The sequence below is a fragment of the Natator depressus genome, chromosome 14 (assembly GCF_965152275.1).
Source record: "Natator depressus isolate rNatDep1 chromosome 14, rNatDep2.hap1, whole genome shotgun sequence".
Classification (NCBI taxonomy): Eukaryota; Metazoa; Chordata; order Testudines; family Cheloniidae; genus Natator; species Natator depressus.
Genome location: NC_134247.1, coordinates 44,346,858 through 44,364,421, shown reverse-complemented (window position 1 = coordinate 44,364,421; position 17,564 = coordinate 44,346,858). Strand labels below are relative to the sequence as shown.

Genomic DNA, 17,564 nt, shown 5'->3' with positions numbered 1-17,564 from the left:
GAGGTGGCTGGAGGTTGGGAAGAGAGTCCTTTGTTGGAGGGTCCTGAGCAAGTAGAACCTGACCGTTGAGGAAAGGTTAAGAAAACTAGGCACGTTTAGTCTTGAGAAAAGAAGAAGTCTGCAAATATGTTAAGGGTTGTTATAAAGAGGACGGTGATCAACTGTTCTCCATGTCCAGTGAAGGTAGGACAAGAAGGAATCGGCTTACTCGGCAGCAAGGGAGATTTAGATTGGATATTAAAAGCAATTTTCTAATTCTAAGGGTAGTTAAGCTCTGGAACAGGTTACCAAAGGAGGTTGTAGAATCCCCATCATTGGAGGTTTTTAAGACCAGGCTGGAGAAACACCTGTCAGGGATGATCAAGGTTTACCTGGTCCTGCCTCAGGCTGGGGGAATGGACTAGGTGACGTCTCAAGGTCACTTTCAGCCCTACATTTCTAAGTCACACCATGGCCCTGGCTTCAGCAGGAAAAAAGGGTTTACCACCATGTTGGCTAACGTTTGGTAAAATCCGAGTGTGGACAAGACAGTTGTTGTCACACATTAACTGGTCACGCATTTCCCCCGGGGCTGTTAATGTGTGTGAAAACCACAGACTGCCCACATAGGATTTTACCATGTTAGCTAACACAATTTAAAAAAAACATGCTGTTCCATGCTCTTTACAAATTAGAGGCTGGTTATGAAATGAGTCCCTTTGACTTCCTACATGTTAGTGATTTGTGAATCAGCTGACTGGAAGTGATTCATCTTTTTTAGTGGTGCTTTTGTGGTGTAAACCAAGATTGAAATGACTGTGCTGTCTTCTAAGTGAGAAATGTTGATCATTTACAACATAGGCGCCCAGTTCCCCTCTAGCCAGGGAGTGCTCGACCCTCCCCCTCCACCCCAGGCCCTGCTCCCACTCCACCCCTTCTACCAAGCCCCTGTCCCCGCTCTGCCTCTTCCCGCCTCTCCCTCCCTCCCGGAGCCTCCTGAATGCTGCAAAACAGCAGTCTGCGGTGAGCGGGAGGGGGAGAAGTTGATCAGCAGGGGCCGTGGCTGGGCAAAAGGCGCTGGGAGGAGGAGCTTGACTGTCGGTGGGTGCTGAGCACCTGCTAATTTTTCTCCACGGGTGCTCCAGAGCTGGAGCACCCACAGAGTGGGCGCATATGGTTTACAACAAAGGGCATGTCACAAGCGCCCGTGGACTCAAACGTGTATCTTAACGCTGCCTTTCTTGGTTTTCACAAGTCGGAGTTCTGCAGAACTTGATGTTCTGGGAAGGCAGCCAATAGCTTCAGCTCTGCACTAAATAAATTGTTTTTGAACTTTAATAGCCACTAGGTATTTGTAAATTGCACAGCACAAGGGAGACCCCGAGCTCAGCTGGGGTATCTGAGGTACGACCCTCAGCAGATCAGAAGTGACTACAGGGCTCTGGGAAGAAGGGTGAGCGAGTTGGGAGCGCAGGTGGTTCCCTCTTCAGTCCTTCTAGTCAAGGGTAGGGGCCTTGGCAGAGACAGATGCATCCTGGAGGTGAATATCTGGCTGTGAGGATGGTGTTGACAGGAGGGCTTCGGTTTCCTTGACCACGGGATGCTGTTCCAGGAAGAAGGACTGCTAAGCAGAGATGGGGTCTACCTATCAAGGAAGGGGAAGAGCCTATTTGGCTACAGACTGGCTAACCTGGTGAGGAGGGCTTTCAACTACGTTTGACGGGGGCAGGTGACCAAAGCCCACAAATAAGTCCAAAACATGGAGACCTGGGAGAAGGGTCAGAATCTGGGGGGGAGCATGGGCTGTTATAGCAGAAATAAAGGGGGGGGGGATCAAATCAGTATCTTAGATGTCTGTATACTAATGCGAGAAGTATGGGGAATAAGCAGGAAGAACTCAAAATGCTAGTAAATAAACACAACTATGTCATAGTTGGCATCACGGAGACCTGGTGGGATAATACGCCTGACTAGAATATTGGTATAGAAGGGTACAGCTTGCTCAGGAAGGACAGGCAGGGGGAAAGGTGTTGCCTTATGTATTAAAAATGTATACGCTCGGACGGAGCTTGAGATGGAAATAAGACACAGGCTTGTTGAAAGTCTCTGGGTAAGGATAAAAGGGGTAAAAACCAAGGGTGATGTCATGGTAGGGGGTCTACTGCAGACCACCTAACCAGGAAGAAGAGATGGGTGAGGCTTTTTTTAAACAACTAACAAAATCATCCAAAGCCCAGGACTTGGTGGTGATGGGAGACTTCAACTCCCCAGACATCTGTGGGGAAAAGAACACAGCAGGGCACAGATTATCCAACAAGTCCTTGGAACGTATTGGAGACAATTTTTTATTTCAGAAGGAGGAGAAAGCTACTAAGGGGGAGGCTGTTCTAGATTTGATTTTGACAAATAGGGTGGAACTGGTTGAGAATTTGACAGTGGAAGGCAACTTGGGTGAAAGTGATCATGAAATGGTTGAGTTCCTGATTCTAAGGAATGGTAGGAGGGAGAATAGCACAATAAAGACAATGGATTTCAAGAAGGCAGACTTTAGCAAACTCAGGGAGTTGTTAGGTGAAATCCCATAGGAAGCAAGTCTAAGGGGTAAAACAATTGAAGACAGTTGGCAATTTTTCAAAGAGACATTATTAAGGACACAAGAGCAAACTATCCCACTGCGTAGGAAAGAGAGGATGTCGGGCAAGAGACCACCCTGGCTTAACCAGGAGATCTTCAATGATCTAAAACTCAAAAAAGAGTCCTACAAAAAGTGGAATCTTGGTCAAATTACAAAGGATGAATATAAACAAATAACACAAGTATGTAGGGGCAAAATTAGAAAACCCAAGGCACAAAACAAGATCAAACTAGCTAGAAACATAAAGGGTAACAAGAAAACATTCTACAAATACGTTAGAAGCAAGAGGAAGACCAAGGACAGAGTAGGCCCGTTACTCAATGAGGGAGGCAAGACAATAACATAAAATGTGGAAATGGCAGAGGTGCTTAATTACTTCCTTGTTTCAGTTTTCACCAAGAAGGTTGGTGGCGACTGGACATCTAACGTAGTAAATGCCAGTGAAAATGAGGTAGTATCGGAGTCTAAAATAGGAAAAGAACAAGTCAAAAATTACTTAGACAGGTTAGGTGTCTTCAAATCACCAGGGCCTTATAAAATACATCCTAGAATACTCCAGGAGGTGACTGAGGAGATATCTGAGCCATTAGCAATTATCTTTGAAAAGTCATGGAAGACGGGAGACATTCCAGAAGACTGGGAAAGGGCAAATATAATGCCCACCTATAAAAATGGAAATAAGGACAACCCGGAGAATTACAGACCAGTCAGCTTAACTTCTGTACCCAGAAAGATAATGGAGCAAATAATTAAGCAATTAATTTGCAATCACCTAGAAAGATAATAAGGTGATAAATAACAGTCAGCTTGGATTTGTCAAGAACAAATCTTGTCAAACCAACCTGATAGCTTTCTTTGACAGGGTAACAAGCCTTGTGGATGGGAGGAAGCAGTAGATGTGGTATATCTTGACTTTAGTAAGGCGTTTGATACTGTCTCGCATGACCTTCTCATTAACAAACTAGGGAAATACAACCTAGCTGGAGCTACTATAAGGTGGGTGCATAACTGGTTGGAAAACCGTTCCCAGAGAGTAATTATCAGTGGTTCACAGTCATGCTGGAAGGGCATAATGAGTGGAGTCTGGCAGGGATCGGTTCTGTTCAATATCTTCATCAATGATTTAGATAATGGCATAGAGAGTACACTTATAAAGTTTGCGGATGATACCACGCTGGGAGGGGTTGCAAGTGCTTTGGAGGATAGGATTAAAATTCAAAATGATCTGGACAAACTGGAGAAACGGTCTGAAGTAAATGGGATGAAATTCAAGAAGGACAAATGCAAAGTACTCTACTTAGGAAGGAACAATCAGTTGCACACATACAAAATGGGAAATGACTGCCTAGGAAGGAGTACTGCGGAAAGGGATCTGGGGGTCATAGGGGACCACAAACTAAATAGGAGTCAACAGTGTAATGCTGTTGCAAAAAAAGCAAACATCATTCTGGGATGTATTAGCAGGATTGTTGTAAGCAAGACACAAGAAGTAATTCTTCCACTCTACTCTGTGCTGATTAGGCCTCAACTGGAGTATTGTGTCCAGTTCTGGGCACCACATTTCAGGAAAGATGTGGACAAATTGGAGAAAGTCCAGAAAAGCAACAAAAATTATTAAAGGTCCAGAAAACATGACCTATGAGGGAAGATTGAAAAAATTGGGTTTGTTTAGTCTGGAGAAGAGAAGACTCAGAGGGGACATGACAACTGTTTTCAAGTACATAACAGGTTGTTACAAGAGGAGGGAGAAAAATTGTTCTTCTTAACCTCTGACAGGACAAGAAGCAATGAGCCTAAATTGCAGCAAGGGAGGTTTAGGTTGGACATCAGGGAAAACTTCCTGTCTGAGTGGTTAAGCACTGGAATAAATTGCCTAGGGAGCTTGTGGAATCTCCATCATTGGGGATTTTTAAGAGAAGGTTGGACAAACACTTGTCAGGGATGAATACTTAGTCCTGCTTTGAGTGCAGGGAACTGGACTAGATGACCTCTCGCGGTCCCTTCCAGTTCTATGATTCTATCTCTGTGCGCCGTCATTATATACACAGTAAATCTTCATTCACGACCCAGCACAGCTGTGTTAAAGCAGTGGTTCGCAAGCCAAGGTGCGTGTACTCCTCGGGGTACGCAGAGATCTTCCAGGAGCACACCCACTCATCTAGCTATTTGCCTAGTTTTACAACAGGCCACATAAAAACACGAGTGGAGTCAGTACCAACTAAAATTTCAGACAGACAACGACTTGTTTATACCGCTCTATGCGCTATGCACTGAAACGGACAATACTTCTCTGCCAATTGATTTTTTATAATCCTCCGGTAAAAATGAAAAAGGCAGCAATTGTTGAGTAAGGGGGGCAGTATCACTTCAGCGTTTTTATGTCTGATTCGGTACGCAAGCCGTTTTACAGCGAGGTGAAACTTGTGGGGGGGGGGGGGAGGGAAACGCAAGACAAATCAGCCTCCAGAAAGGGGGGCACGGTAGTCTGGAAAGGTTGAGAGCCGCTGTGTTAAATGACTGTGCTAAGTCATTATGCAAGGTAACCTACTTCCCCTTTCAGAGTAACAGCCGTGTTAGTCTGTATTCGCAAAAACAAAAGGAGTACTTGCGGCACCTTAGAGACTAACCAGTTTATTTGAGCATAAGCTTTCGTGAGCTACAACTCAATTCATCGGATGCATACTGTGGAAAGTGTAGAAGATCTTTTTATACACACAAAGCATGAAAAAATACCTCCCCCTCCCCACTCTCCTGCTGGTAATAGCTCATCTAAAGTGATCACTCTCCTTACAATGTGTATGATAATCAAGTTGGGCCATTTCCAGCACAAATCCAGGTTTTCTCCACCCCCCCCCCCCACAAACCCACTCTCCTGTTGGTAATAGCTTATCTAAAGTGATACATTATAAGGAGAGTGATGCATCGGATGAAGTGAGCTGTAGCTCACGAAAGCTTATGCTCAAATAAATTGGTTAGTCTCTAAGGTGCCACAAGTCCTCCTTTTCTTTTTGCGAATACAGACTAACACGGCTGTTACTCTGAACATTGTAAGGAGAGTGATCACTTTAGATAAGCTATTACCAACAGGAGAGTGGGTTTGGGCGGGGGGGGGGAGGAGAAAACCTGGATTTGTGCTGGAAATGGGCCACCTTGATTATCATACACGTTGTAAGGAGAGTGATCACTTTACATAAGCTATTACCAGGAGGAGAGTGGGGTGGGGGGGAGAGAAAACCTTTTGTAGTGATAACCACCCATTTTTTCACGGTTTGTGTGTATAAAACATGGTCTGTATTTTCCACAGCATGCATCCGATGAAGTGAGCTGTCGCTCACGAAAGCTGATGCTCAAATAAATTGGTTAGTCTCTAAGGTGCCACAAGTCCTCCTTTTCTTTCTGCAAATACAGACTAACACGGCTGCTACTCTGAAACCTGTGTTGAAGAATAACCTCCCTTGACCCCCCCCCGGGAACCAAATCCTGCTCTGTTCACTTGGTGGGACAGAGTCAAACTGTTAAACAAAAAGTTGTTGTGGGTGCCTATGTGTTTCGTTTTTGTTGGGTTTTTTTTTTTTTTTTGGTGGTCTTAGGGTGAAGCAGGCGCGGGAAGCCACAGCAGGCATCAGCCCAGGGCTGGAGGGGCATCCCGGGCTGGGGCCAGTGCGGGTCAGGCCGGCGAGCAGAGGGGAGCCAGCCCCACACAACGCGCCCAGCCAGCGCCTGCGCGGGGGCCACCTGAAATTATTTTGAACTTCCAGAGACGGAGCCGCCCCTGGGTCCAGGACGAGGAGGAGGGCGAGGAGGAGGGGGCCACCCAGGGATCCACCCCCCGCCCGCCCCCCGCAGCTGGCTCTGTCTCGGGAGGTGAGAGGGGGGCGCTGCGCAGGCTGCACCCTGATGGGGGGGGCTGTGCACAAGGGTGGCTCCGAGGCGCCCCGCCCGGATCCGGGGGGGGCACTTAACACGGGGGTGCGCACGAGCTTTCGGGGGGCAGGGACACCCCGTCCGCTGGGAGTGGGGGGGGGTCACGCTACCGGTGGGGCACAGCCGGGGGAGGCGGCAGGATGCTGATGGGGGGCGCCGGGGCTCCTCCGACAACACGCAGTCGAGGAGTGGGGGGGTTGCACAGCCGGAGACACACCCCCCCCCCGATGGATCCTCACCTCGGCCACGAGGGAAACTCTGGGTAAAATGGCGGCGGCGAGACCCGAAAGTAAAAAAAAACCAAAACCGCCTCCTAGTACGGCGAGCCGGAGGGGACACGCCGCGCCGCTCGCCCTCGCGGAACCTCCACAGCGCATGCGCGGGGGAAAGGTCCTTCCCCCCCCACTGCCCCTTCGAATCGGCTTGGGGGCGCCCCGTAAAGTGGGGGGGGATCAAGTGCGGGGGCTGCTCATGGGGGGGCTCCTCATGGGGGACTCTGAAGTGGAGGAGGTTAACGGGGGGGACACCCAAGGGGGGAGGGGCTGCTATGGGGGGGTCAATGGGGGAATCCTAAGTGGAGAGGGTCAATGGGGGGCTGCTAATGGGGGAGTCTAAGCGGGGGGGGGGCTGCTAATAGGCCTCAGCGGAGGAGTCCCCCAAAACGACGTTAGCCGTGTGAGAAGCGTTCTTCTGTCGACGTAGCGTCTACGCCGCGTGTTAAACGTTGGCGTCGCTATGTCGGTCTGGGATGTTTGGGGGGGGTCCCCCCCACGCTTCTTGTCGACGTAGCTATGCCAATATCACTTTCCAGGGTCGACCCAGGCCCTGGTCCCCATGACAGAGTTAGGTCCGCTTCGCTACGGCGCTCCAGGCTGTGCAAAATGTCGTGCCCCGTGCGGTGTCGTGAAGCCGACCCGAAGCTCGCTAGGTGGATGGAAGAATTCTTCTGTCGACCCCGCGGCCACCCCTGGGAGAGGTGGATTTACTACAGAGACAGAAGAGCCCCTTCCGTCGCGATAGGAAATCTCTACGCTGCACTGAGGAAGTGTCTATGCTATAGGGCTGCAGCCGCACATCTGTAGAGTTTCAACTGTAGACATACCCCAAGGCGTAGATTGCAAACTCTTTGTGGCAGGGGCTGTCTTCTTTCTTCTGTGTTTGCACAGCGCCTAGCACAGTGGGATGCTGGTCAATGATAATACAAGGAGGAGACAGCTTGGGAGAGTCTCCCTGTTTGTGAGACACCTGTCTCCATGAGCATAGGGCGGGTGGCATGTGCCTCCCTTGTATGAGTGATGGTTAGCAAGTGTAATAAAATGTTTCAGTTCCAACTTTAATTTATAGTGTAATTTATGTACTATAAAATCTGAAATTTTGAAACAAAAACATTATTTCAAAATTAAAAATTGAAACAAAAACTTGACCTCATCCCAAAGAATCATTTTGATTTTTTTTCCTAAACAAAATTTTGGTTTTTTTCCTAAACAAAATGGTCCTGCAGCACATTTTGATTTTGACAAATCAATATCATCTGATGGAAAATTCTTCCGTCAGAAAGTTTTCAACCAGCTCTGATTACTTGTATAACAATAGCCAAAGAGCCTAAATCGTGGACCAGCCATCAAATAAACCAGTGCAGAGCCTTTTGTGGGCAGCTGTTTGACTTTAAAGCACCATGGGTTTAACTGAATTGTAATAATTTGTATTGTGCGATGCTGAATGTGGACAAGGCCTTTCCCTGGTAAGATAGTGGTGTAAATTGCACCAGTGCAGCAGGTTTCTTAGGGGTTTGCAAGTGTAGCTACACTAGGGCAATTGTCTCTAATGTATACAGAACAAGGAGTAATGGTCTCAAGTTGCAGTGGGGGAGGTTTAGGTTGGATATTAGGAAAAGCTATTTCACTAGGAGGGTGGTGAAGCACTGGAATGCGTTACCTATGGAGGTGGTGGAATCTCCTTCCTTAGTGGTTTTTAAGGTCAGGCTTGACAAAGCCCTGGCTGGGATGATTTAGCTGGGGATCGGCCCTGCTTTGAGCAGGGGGTTGGACCTCCTGAGGTCCCTTCCAACCCTGATATTCTATGATTCTACGAGGCCTTATTCTGGAATTGACAGCTGTGACACTAGTTCAGTGTCTTAGCTCTAATCGTGGTAGGTGGCAGGCAGCCAGGGTGCTGTCAAAACAGCGTGGGAGCTGTGAGAGGGATAGCACTGGGTTACATGCAAGACATGAATTTCCCAAGCTACTGTTAAAGTAGCATTCAGAGCCGGGGCGCAACCAGGGCTGGTTGGGGCTCGACCCCTCCAGAGCCCCTGGCCACAAGGGGCTGCAGCCTCTGGTCCCTCCTCTGGCTGGGCGGCTGAGAACCCCAGACTGGGAGGAGCCCAAGGCTGATGGGGTCACACACACACACTCACCTCATCACATGCTTTGCACCAGAGAAACGCCCCCACTGAAATCAGCACCCTTAGGTCCCTGTCAGGAAAATTCTGATTACGCCCCTGATCCAGACCAGATTTAAACAGGGTATATGATTTTCTGCTTCCTTCAAATTCCCACTGCAGTTTCTTGTGCAGGTAGGCAGTTAACAGTTTATGATAAGATTAATTTTTTTTTCCTGTAGCTATGTGCCATTAACCAGCTGCCCCAGGAATGCCTGCATTCAGTGACTGGCTGAAAAAATCCTCGTCCACAGTGTGCATCAATGTTTCTAAGATATTTTTAGATTGAAGGTGCCAATGCAATGTAAGACTTGCCCCTGCTAAAAGCCCTGGCGGTTTGTTTTGGTCACCGTGTGGCAATGAATGACAAAACCCAAATGTCCTGACTCTTAAATCTTGGATTTCAGGTCTTCAAATGACAGCAGTTCCTCTTCTAAACACACCTTCAGCCTGAGAGAGAGTTGAGCAGAGCCCAGTGTTCATAGACCATGCATCTCACTCAGAGACGAGAGCCTGAGAATTCTGCTGAGGACCCTCTTAATAACAATGGGGATCAAGAGAGGGCAGGAGAACCAGGTAACCAGAGCCTCGCTGCTCGGGTACAGGGTAGAGGGAGAGATAAATGTAAGACCCACCGACACTGGAAGAATAGCCATGTTTAGATACAGATCTGAAACGTGGTTGTGGCTCTTCTGTGTTATAACAAAACTCTTCTTACCAGTGGACAGGACAAACATGTTTTAGCCTAGATGTGTGGCAGGATTAGAAGAGGCCTTACGGCATGCATGGTTAATGCATGGTTAACCTGCATTTTTCCCCCCCTCTGTCCACACTCTCCATAACACAGGAGAAACGTAACCTTGTTTAAATACTGAGGTTGCCCTTTCAAAGGAGGATGCAGCATTTGCATGTGCAGTCAGGCGTATCTGATCACCCCAAACCCCTCTCCTATGTGTTGTTACCTCATTTTGTACCTGCAGCTCTATGCACAGCTGTGGGAATGTTGTGGGTTATTAAGGAGGCTCACGTACATTTCTGGGCTGGAGCATATATTGCACCTGCACATGATGATTTGGCCCTGGTGCCCTCTCCTTTCCCTCTTTATGGCCAAAGACGGAAGTGGGTGTGGTTAATCCACCCAAGGCATTGCGAGCCCAGTATTCTGCATTTGCACATACAAAAGAGGAATTTGGTTCAGTTAGGGGATGTCTCTACTGCATAGGGTACCCGGGTCTGTGTACTCGGGCATGCAAGCCTGTGCTTTCCAATTCGCCTGTGAGCATCCGTACTGCATCGGTATGCACACCTCATACCTGCAGTATATCCTGGCAGCTGCATCCATGCTGGGGATGCACTGACGCCGGTCAGACACGGTGGCTTCTGGGGGCGCGTCCCAGGGTTCCTAGTGCCCGGCTAGCTAGAGCTGTTCTAGGGCTTGGTTCGTGGTGTATTATGGGAGAACGTCTCTGTCCATCCTGCGACACGCTGGTTGATAGGCATCTTCTCTGCTTTTTTAACAAAGTAGGCGGAGCTGTGTTTCAAAGCAAGTCGTCTGTGTGGCAACGAAGGGTTAAACCCAGGGCGACTGTATTTGAGCCAGCAGGTTGCTTCCAGCTCATGGGAGACAAGTGGGAAGATGGGAGACAGAAGGACAGGAACATGCAGACCCAGGAATTGTGGGACAGCTTGTCAGACGGTCTGAACACAAGCTAGGCCACGTGAACTTGGGCTACATCAGCAGCAAAGTCGGCAGGGTTGGGTGCGCGCAATAGTGGAACGCAGGTTCGTACCCACACTGCTGGGCGAGCCAGCCGGCCCTGCTTGTGAGGCGTGTGTCTTTCGCTCACAAGAATCTTAGGTCTGGCTTGCAGCACTAGTCTCTTCAGAAAATTTTTGGACAAATGGTGGCATTTTTTAAACTGACACCTCCCTTGAATGCATGGCTGTCTATAGAGCAACCTAGGTGCCTTGTGCTGAAGGTGCTGTAGAGGAGGAATTTACAGGTTCATAGATTCGAACGCCAGAAGAGATCGTTGTGATCATTTAGTCTGACCGCCTGTATAGCATAGGCCCGAGAACTTCCCCGAAATAATGTCTAGAGCAGATCTGTTAGAAAAACGTTCAGTCTTGAGTTAAAAATGGCCAGTGATGGAGAAACCGCCATGATCCTTGGTAAATTGTTCCCATGGTTAATTACTTTCACTAGCAAAAATGTACACCTTCTTTCCAGCCTGACTTTGTCTACCGTCAACTCCCAGCCCTTGGATCGTGTTGTACCTTTCGCTGCGAGACTGAAGAGCCCATTATTAATTATTTGTTCCCCTTGTTTACCAAGTGATCTAGATCGCTCTGAATCAGTGACCTGCCCTCTTCCTTCAGAGAGATCTGGAGCGCTTCATAAGCTGGGGGCAAGCAAACAGTAGGTGTTTGAACACAGCACAGTGTCAGCATGTACATCTGGGAACAAGGAACCCAGGCCATGCTAACTGGATGGGGGACGCTCTCCTGGGAAGCAGGGACTCTGAAAAAGATTTGGAGGTCATGGTGGATAAACAGCTGAACGTGAGCTCGCCATGCAAGGCTGTGGCCAAAAGGGCTAGTACAATCCTGAGATGCAGAAACAAGGGAATCTCAAGTAGAAGATGAGAGGTTATTTTCTCTCTCTATTTGGCGCTGGTGTTTCTGGTCTGTTGTGTAAATGCCTTCTAATGCAGGATAGGTGTAAATCAACATCGTCTATCATACTGTAATGGCTGCAGTCCCTGTAATATGGAATGGGAACATTTTCCATCCTGTAGCAATTTCTCTGCTCATTAGGGACACTAGTACCAAATGTATACTGCTTCTCCTCCTAAGGGAGTCAAATTTCCAGCATCTCCTCTCCCCCCCACCCCCCACAGCTTGTCTCAGAGCATCCTGACTTAATGTAGGGCCACTAGGTTTGTGGGCTTGACGTCTGAGAGAGAGTCTGATCTCCTGGATAGGGGGCACAGGCAGGGAAGAGACAGCAGAATGAGACACATTCCCCTCCCCTGTTAGTTGGGAGCCAGTCAGCCCTGGGATACTCGGGATCACAACGCCAGAGAGCCTGGACCGGAACAATGAGCAGAAGGGAGAGAAAGCAGGAGCCATTTAACTAAATGCCCTATCTGACAGCTGACATGCTGGTATTAATAACTCTGGGTCCTCACATCCTCCTCCTCCAGGAGAACTGACAGCTTTCTCTCTTTCAGGTGCTCAGCGTTGGGCCAAGCCCTGGAAACACTGTACACGTAAATTCCTCTTTATACTCTTGACCATTGCTATCATTGCCATCGTGGTTTTGTCAGGTGAGAGTTCAGCGCTCCCTGCTCCATTCTGTTTTCCATTCGGCCCAGGAGCGGCCGCAATCCCACGGCTTTCTCTCTTCTTGCCTCAGATAGTTCGGCCATAGTGGATTTATACAAGACTCTTGCTCCAACTGCCCTTAACATGACTGCCTCATTTGCCCTTCAAACCATCTCTGTGATATGATTCACGGGCGCCAGTCCCTAAGCCTCCTTTTTTGCCCTGAAAGGGTTAAAATTTCAATGAGGTCTTTAGTTTTGTTACTTGGTCGTCTTTTATCTGATGCGATAGCCAATAAAGAGGCCTCTGAACGAGAGGTGGAATGAGTTAAAACAATGGTCAGCCACCCATCAGGGTAATCTGATTGCGGGCCAGGAGACATTTTGCTGACGTTGACCGTCTGCAGGCACCGCCCCCCGCAGCTCCCAGTGGCTGCGGTTCTCTGTTCCCGGCCAATGGGAGCTGTGGGGAGCAGCGGCCAGCGCTTCCCGCAGCTCCCATTGGCCAGAAACAGAGAACCGCGGCCACTGGGAACTGCAGGGGGCGGTGCCTGCGGAAAGTCAAATGTCAGCAAAATGTCTCACGGCCCGCAATCAGATTACTCTGGCGGGCTGCAGGTTGCCCACCACTGAGTTAAAACCTTTCTCCGAGCCAGTCAGTGCAAAGTTTTGTGATGAGACTCTGGTGCCCTCTTGTGGCTGGACTTTATCTAATTGTTGTTGTTTTTTTAATAATGCAGGCTACCTGATGTATTAAACAATGTTAATAAGTGCAAAGTAATTCACCTTAGAAAAAATCAGTCCCAATTATACATACCAAATGATGGGTTTAAATTAGCTGTTGCCACTCAAGAAAGAGATCTTGGAGTCATCTTGGCTAGTTCTCTGAAAACATCCGTTCAATGTGCAGTGACAGTCAAACAAACTAACAGAATACTAGGAACCGTTAGGAAAGAGATTAGATAATAAGACAGAAAATATCATAAATGGCACGAAGTAAATCTGTGGTACAACCACGCCTTGAATACGGCGCTCAGTTCTGGTCACCTCAACTCAAAAAAGCTATATTCGAATTGGAAAAGGTACAGAGAATGGTGACAAAAATGATGAGGGGAATGGAACAGCTTCCGTACGAGGAGAAAAAAAAAGAAATGACTGGGACTGTTCAACTTAGAAAATAGAAAACTAAGGGGGTGATATGAGAGGGGTCTGTAAAATCATGACTGGGGCGGAGAAAGATAATAAGGAAGTATCGTTTACCCCTTCACAGAACACAAGAACTAGGGGTAACCTGATGAAATGAATAGGCAGCAGGTTTAAAACAAACAAAAGGCAGTATTTCTTCACACGACGCACAGTCAACTTGTGGAACTCCTTGCCAGGGGATGTGGTGCAGGCCAAAAATCTAATGGGGTTCAAAAAAGAATTAGATAAGTTCATGGAGAATAGGTTCATCAATGGCTATTAGCCAAGATGATCAGAGATGCAGCTCCGAATATCCAACTGCCAGAAGTGGGGACTGGACAACAGGGGATGGATGACTTGATGATTCCCTGTTCTGTTCATTCCCTCTGGGGCACCTGGCATTGGCCAATGTCTGAAGACAGGATACAGCGCTAGATGGACCATTAATCTGACCCAGTGTGGCTGATCTTGTAGTCTTCTGCTGTGACTTTCAGCCAGATGCTTTTCTTCTTAAAAATAAAATCCTTTTCTGCACTGAATCAAATATACAGACCTGAGCGCTGGGCACAGGATGGGCTGCGTTAATCTCAGGGGGAAAGCTTATGTGTGACATTCTGACTGCTGCGTATAATTGCATAGGAACAGATGTGTCTCTGTCACCCTGTGTCTGTTACTTTCTCTCTTTTTCCCCCAGGGGTAGCACTGAAACTAGGTTTTGATCCTCCGGGCTCTCCTGCTGTCCCTTGGTGCCCTGCTGGCTGGGTTGGGTACCTAGGGAAATGTTACTATTTCTCAGAGGCCGAAGGAAACTGGACCTACAGCCAGAGCAACTGCTCCTCCTTCGGAGCCTCCCTGGCTACGATCGACACCCTGCAGCAAAAGGTGAGACGCCTCCAGACTATAAAATGGGCCTGGAGCAGGGACCTGAACTTGGGTCTCTTCGCAGGTGAGTGACCCAACTGCCAGGCTAGAGAGTCCGTCTCACACACTCTCGGCCCCAGCAACTGTTCAAGTGTCCTATGCAACGTGGAACAACTTCAGCAGGAGACAGGGAGGGGGACCCACCCCGAAATAACGTCTTCCTTTTTTTGTTCTACAAAGGCTTTCATGCTGCGCTATAAAGGCCTTTCCGAGCACTGGATCGGCCTGCGGAGGGAAGAGGGCGAGCCCTGGAGATGGACGAATGGTGCAGAATTCAACAACCTGTGAGTCTTCTCTCTTTTTAAGTGTTGGGACACATGTGACTCGAATAAGCATTGAATCTGAACCCGTCTAAGATTGGTAGGAAGACAAAACCACCGGTAATCTTTTTCTGGCATTAAAAAGACTGGACATGGTATTTTGGAACTCCTAGTCGGTGCGGGATTGGGGGGCGCTGCGCTGTTTAATGGGGCTGGCTTTGAGGGGATCTTAGGTTTTCCGTACGTGGGCGTTTGTTTGCACTGTTGTAGCAACGTTATTGACTGATGTCCCCTGTGTCACCGATCTGGTCCAAGATACCTTTTAGGAGTAGTAATAGAATTGATGTTGGTATTATGGTAGCACCCAGAGGCCCCAGCTGAGATCAGGGCCCCCTTGTGCCGGGCGCTGCACAGACACACCGCGAGAGACCGTCCCTGCCCCAGCTGAGATCAGGGCCCCGTTGTGCCGGGCGCTGCACAGACACACAGGGAGAGACAGTCCCTGCCCCAGCTGAGATCAGGGCCCCGTTGTGCCGGGCGCTGCACAGACACACAGGGAGAGACCGTCCCTGCCCCAGCTGAGATCAGGGCCCCGTTGTGCCAGGCACTGCACAGACACACAGGGAGAGACAGTCCCTGCCCCAGCTGAGATCAGGGCCCCGTTGTGCCGGGCGCTGCACAGACACACAGGGAGAGACCGTCCCTGCCCCAGCTGAGATCAGGACCCCGTTATGCCGGGCGCTGCACAGACACACAGCGAGAGACCATCCCTGCCCCAGCTGAGATCAGCGCCCCGTTGTGCCGGGCGCTGCACAGACACACAGGGAGAGACAGTCCCTGCCCCAGCTGAGATCAGGGCCCCATTGTGCCGAGCACTGCACAGACACACAGCGAGAGACAGTCCCTGCCCCAAAGAGTTCACAGTCTAACTAGACAAGACAGACCAAGGGTTGGGGGCAACAGAAGGTACAATCAGATTGCATAGCGTGAATGGCTGGAAACATCCCACCTTTGGTCTGATCCCCGTCCGGCCTGACGTTTTGCCTGCATTAGGGACATACCACTGCTAACCCCAGGGCTGCGTGCTCCACATGAGAGGACATCATGAAATGAACCGAGTTTGATATTCAAACAAATCACAAGGGGATGCTGGGCCCCGATGCAGCGGGTAGGCAGCGTGGGGGAGAGCAGGGTAATTAAGGCCCCGTTGCTGCTTGCTTTCATCGGCTGCGCCACGCAGAATGCTCCGCCGCGACTCACGGCCCCGCGGCGCTTGTGTTGCAGGTTTGAAATCCGAGCCGACGGCCGCTGCGCCTATCTGAACGACAAGGCCGTCGGCTCCTCGTGGTGCCACACGCTGCGCAACTGGATCTGCGCCCAACGCGACGCGCGCCCGAAGGGCTAGGGAAAAGCCGGCGGGCCATGGCGCTCGGTGCCCGACGTGGGTGGGACTGGCCAGGCCAGGCTTGTTGGACTCCCGATCTGCTTTTGCTGCTGCGCTATCTGCATATATTGCGACGGGAGGAGCCAGGTCACTGCTGCGATCATCTGCGCTGCTGTAACGTGACAGCGCCACCTGCAGGGCGCCGATAAGATGGCTGGCGAGTTCCAGACTCCGGGCTGCGGTTGAAGGAAGCATTTCCTTGCTGCCGAAGGGCTGCTCCAGGAGAAGAGCAATGCAGAGCTGACTCTTCGGTGCTACGTTGGGTGCTGGTGGCCGGGGTGCAAACGGTGCCGCTGAGTGATTTGCTGCTGATCCCTTCTCTGAGGATATTTACATCACAGTGGCACCCGGAGGCTCCAATCAAGGTCAGGGGCCCCATTTTGCTGGCTGCTGTCCAAACAAACTTCAGTAAGACTCGCCCAGAGAACCTCGCAGCCCCAAACAGGGAATGCCGGGGAAAAGGGACACAGCATCCGAGCAGAATGGCTGGGGCTTCCTACTGCCGCATGCTTAAATGCAGCCCTTGTCTCTGTTTATTTCTTAATGTGTTTGTATCCTACACAGCAGAGTCCGATCTCTCCTTCCTAGAGGTGATGAGTTGATTAACCTCAGTAGGAATTCGTTCCCGAAAGGGTTATCCAGTCATTTAAAAGCCTTTAGACAGATGCTTTTGAAATTCCCATCCAAGTGTCTTAGAACCTGGAAGTAATGTCTTTTATTGGACCAACTTAGAATATAAGAACAGCCACACTGGGTCAGACCAAACGTCCATCTAGCCCAGGGTCCTGTTTTCCGACAGTGGCCAATGCCAGGTGCTTCAGAGGGAAAGAACAGAACAGGGCAATCATTAAGTGATCCGTCCCCTGTCGCCCATTAACTTCTTTAAGCTTTGCTTCCTTTTTCCTTCATGTTGTGGAGTTTCCACAGAGGTGGCAAAATTCGATATCTTCCCTTGTCGCGTGTTGTAGCTGTGTTGGGCCCAGGATAAAAGACATTCCCTCCCCCACCTTGTCTCTCTCAGAAGTTTGAGACTGAGTGACAACGAGAGAAGGAATTTTGCCGGGGGTGTATTTGATCGACCTCTCTGAGGGAATTCTTCTGTCAAGCTACATCTACAGTCGATTGTACTATGGTGCACAGGGTGTAAAATTTTTCCCAGCCCCGAGCGATGCCGCTAGGCCGATCTGATTTGTAGGTACAAACCCAGTCTTACACCCGTTCTGCAGTGGTGTAAAGTAGCTGTTTAAGGAAATGTAGGAAATCAGGGCGTTCGCAATAATGCCGAGACCAAACTGTGAAAAGGCAAGAGTCAGGGCTTAATTTCACCATCCGTCATCCCAGCGAGCCTCCCACAAGCTGCCTATCTTGGGAGAGACTTTGAGCCAGGGCGAAATAGAGAGAGTCCCCCAGTGAACCCACTAATGGGCTACAGTATTCTGTATACTTGAGA

General features: G+C 49.4%; 3 protein-coding genes across 3 annotated transcripts in view; 1 reads left to right on the top strand and 2 right to left on the bottom strand.

The window, feature by feature from the left end:
- Positions 1-6,911, bottom strand: part of LOC141998660 (early activation antigen CD69-like) — a 24,558-nt gene extending 17,647 nt beyond the window's left edge. The window contains exon 1 of the mRNA XM_074971537.1: positions 6,778-6,911. The gene's annotated coding sequence lies outside the window, so the exon portion shown is untranslated. The remainder of the gene's footprint in view (positions 1-6,777) is intronic.
- Positions 1-17,564, bottom strand: part of LOC141998653 (killer cell lectin-like receptor subfamily F member 1) — an 83,484-nt gene that overhangs the window by 54,194 nt on the left and 11,726 nt on the right. The gene's annotated exons all lie outside the window — the stretch shown is intronic.
- LOC141998665 (C-type lectin domain family 2 member B-like) lies at positions 6,457-17,564 on the top strand. The gene is made up of 6 exons (XM_074971555.1): positions 6,457-6,478; positions 9,386-9,554; positions 12,212-12,307; positions 14,184-14,371; positions 14,591-14,694; positions 15,955-17,564. The coding sequence occupies exons 2-6, from the start codon at positions 9,467-9,469 to the stop codon at positions 16,073-16,075; spliced, it is 597 nt and encodes a 198-aa protein (XP_074827656.1). The 5' UTR covers positions 6,457-6,478; positions 9,386-9,466; the 3' UTR covers positions 16,076-17,564.

What these genes read in the sequence shown, in the direction of transcription:
- LOC141998665 (XM_074971555.1), top strand. Translation starts at nt 9,467, where the DNA reads ATGCATCTCACTCAGAGACGAGAGCCTGAGAATTCTGCTGAGGACCCT. An exon ending in TGCCATCGTGGTTTTGTCAG is followed by an intron (nt 12,308 to 14,183) that starts GTGAGAGTTCAG and finishes TTTTTCCCCCAG; the next exon opens with GGGTAGCACTGAAACTAGGT. An exon ending in GGTGCAGAATTCAACAACCT is followed by an intron (nt 14,695 to 15,954) that starts GTGAGTCTTCTC and finishes CTTGTGTTGCAG; the next exon opens with GTTTGAAATCCGAGCCGACG.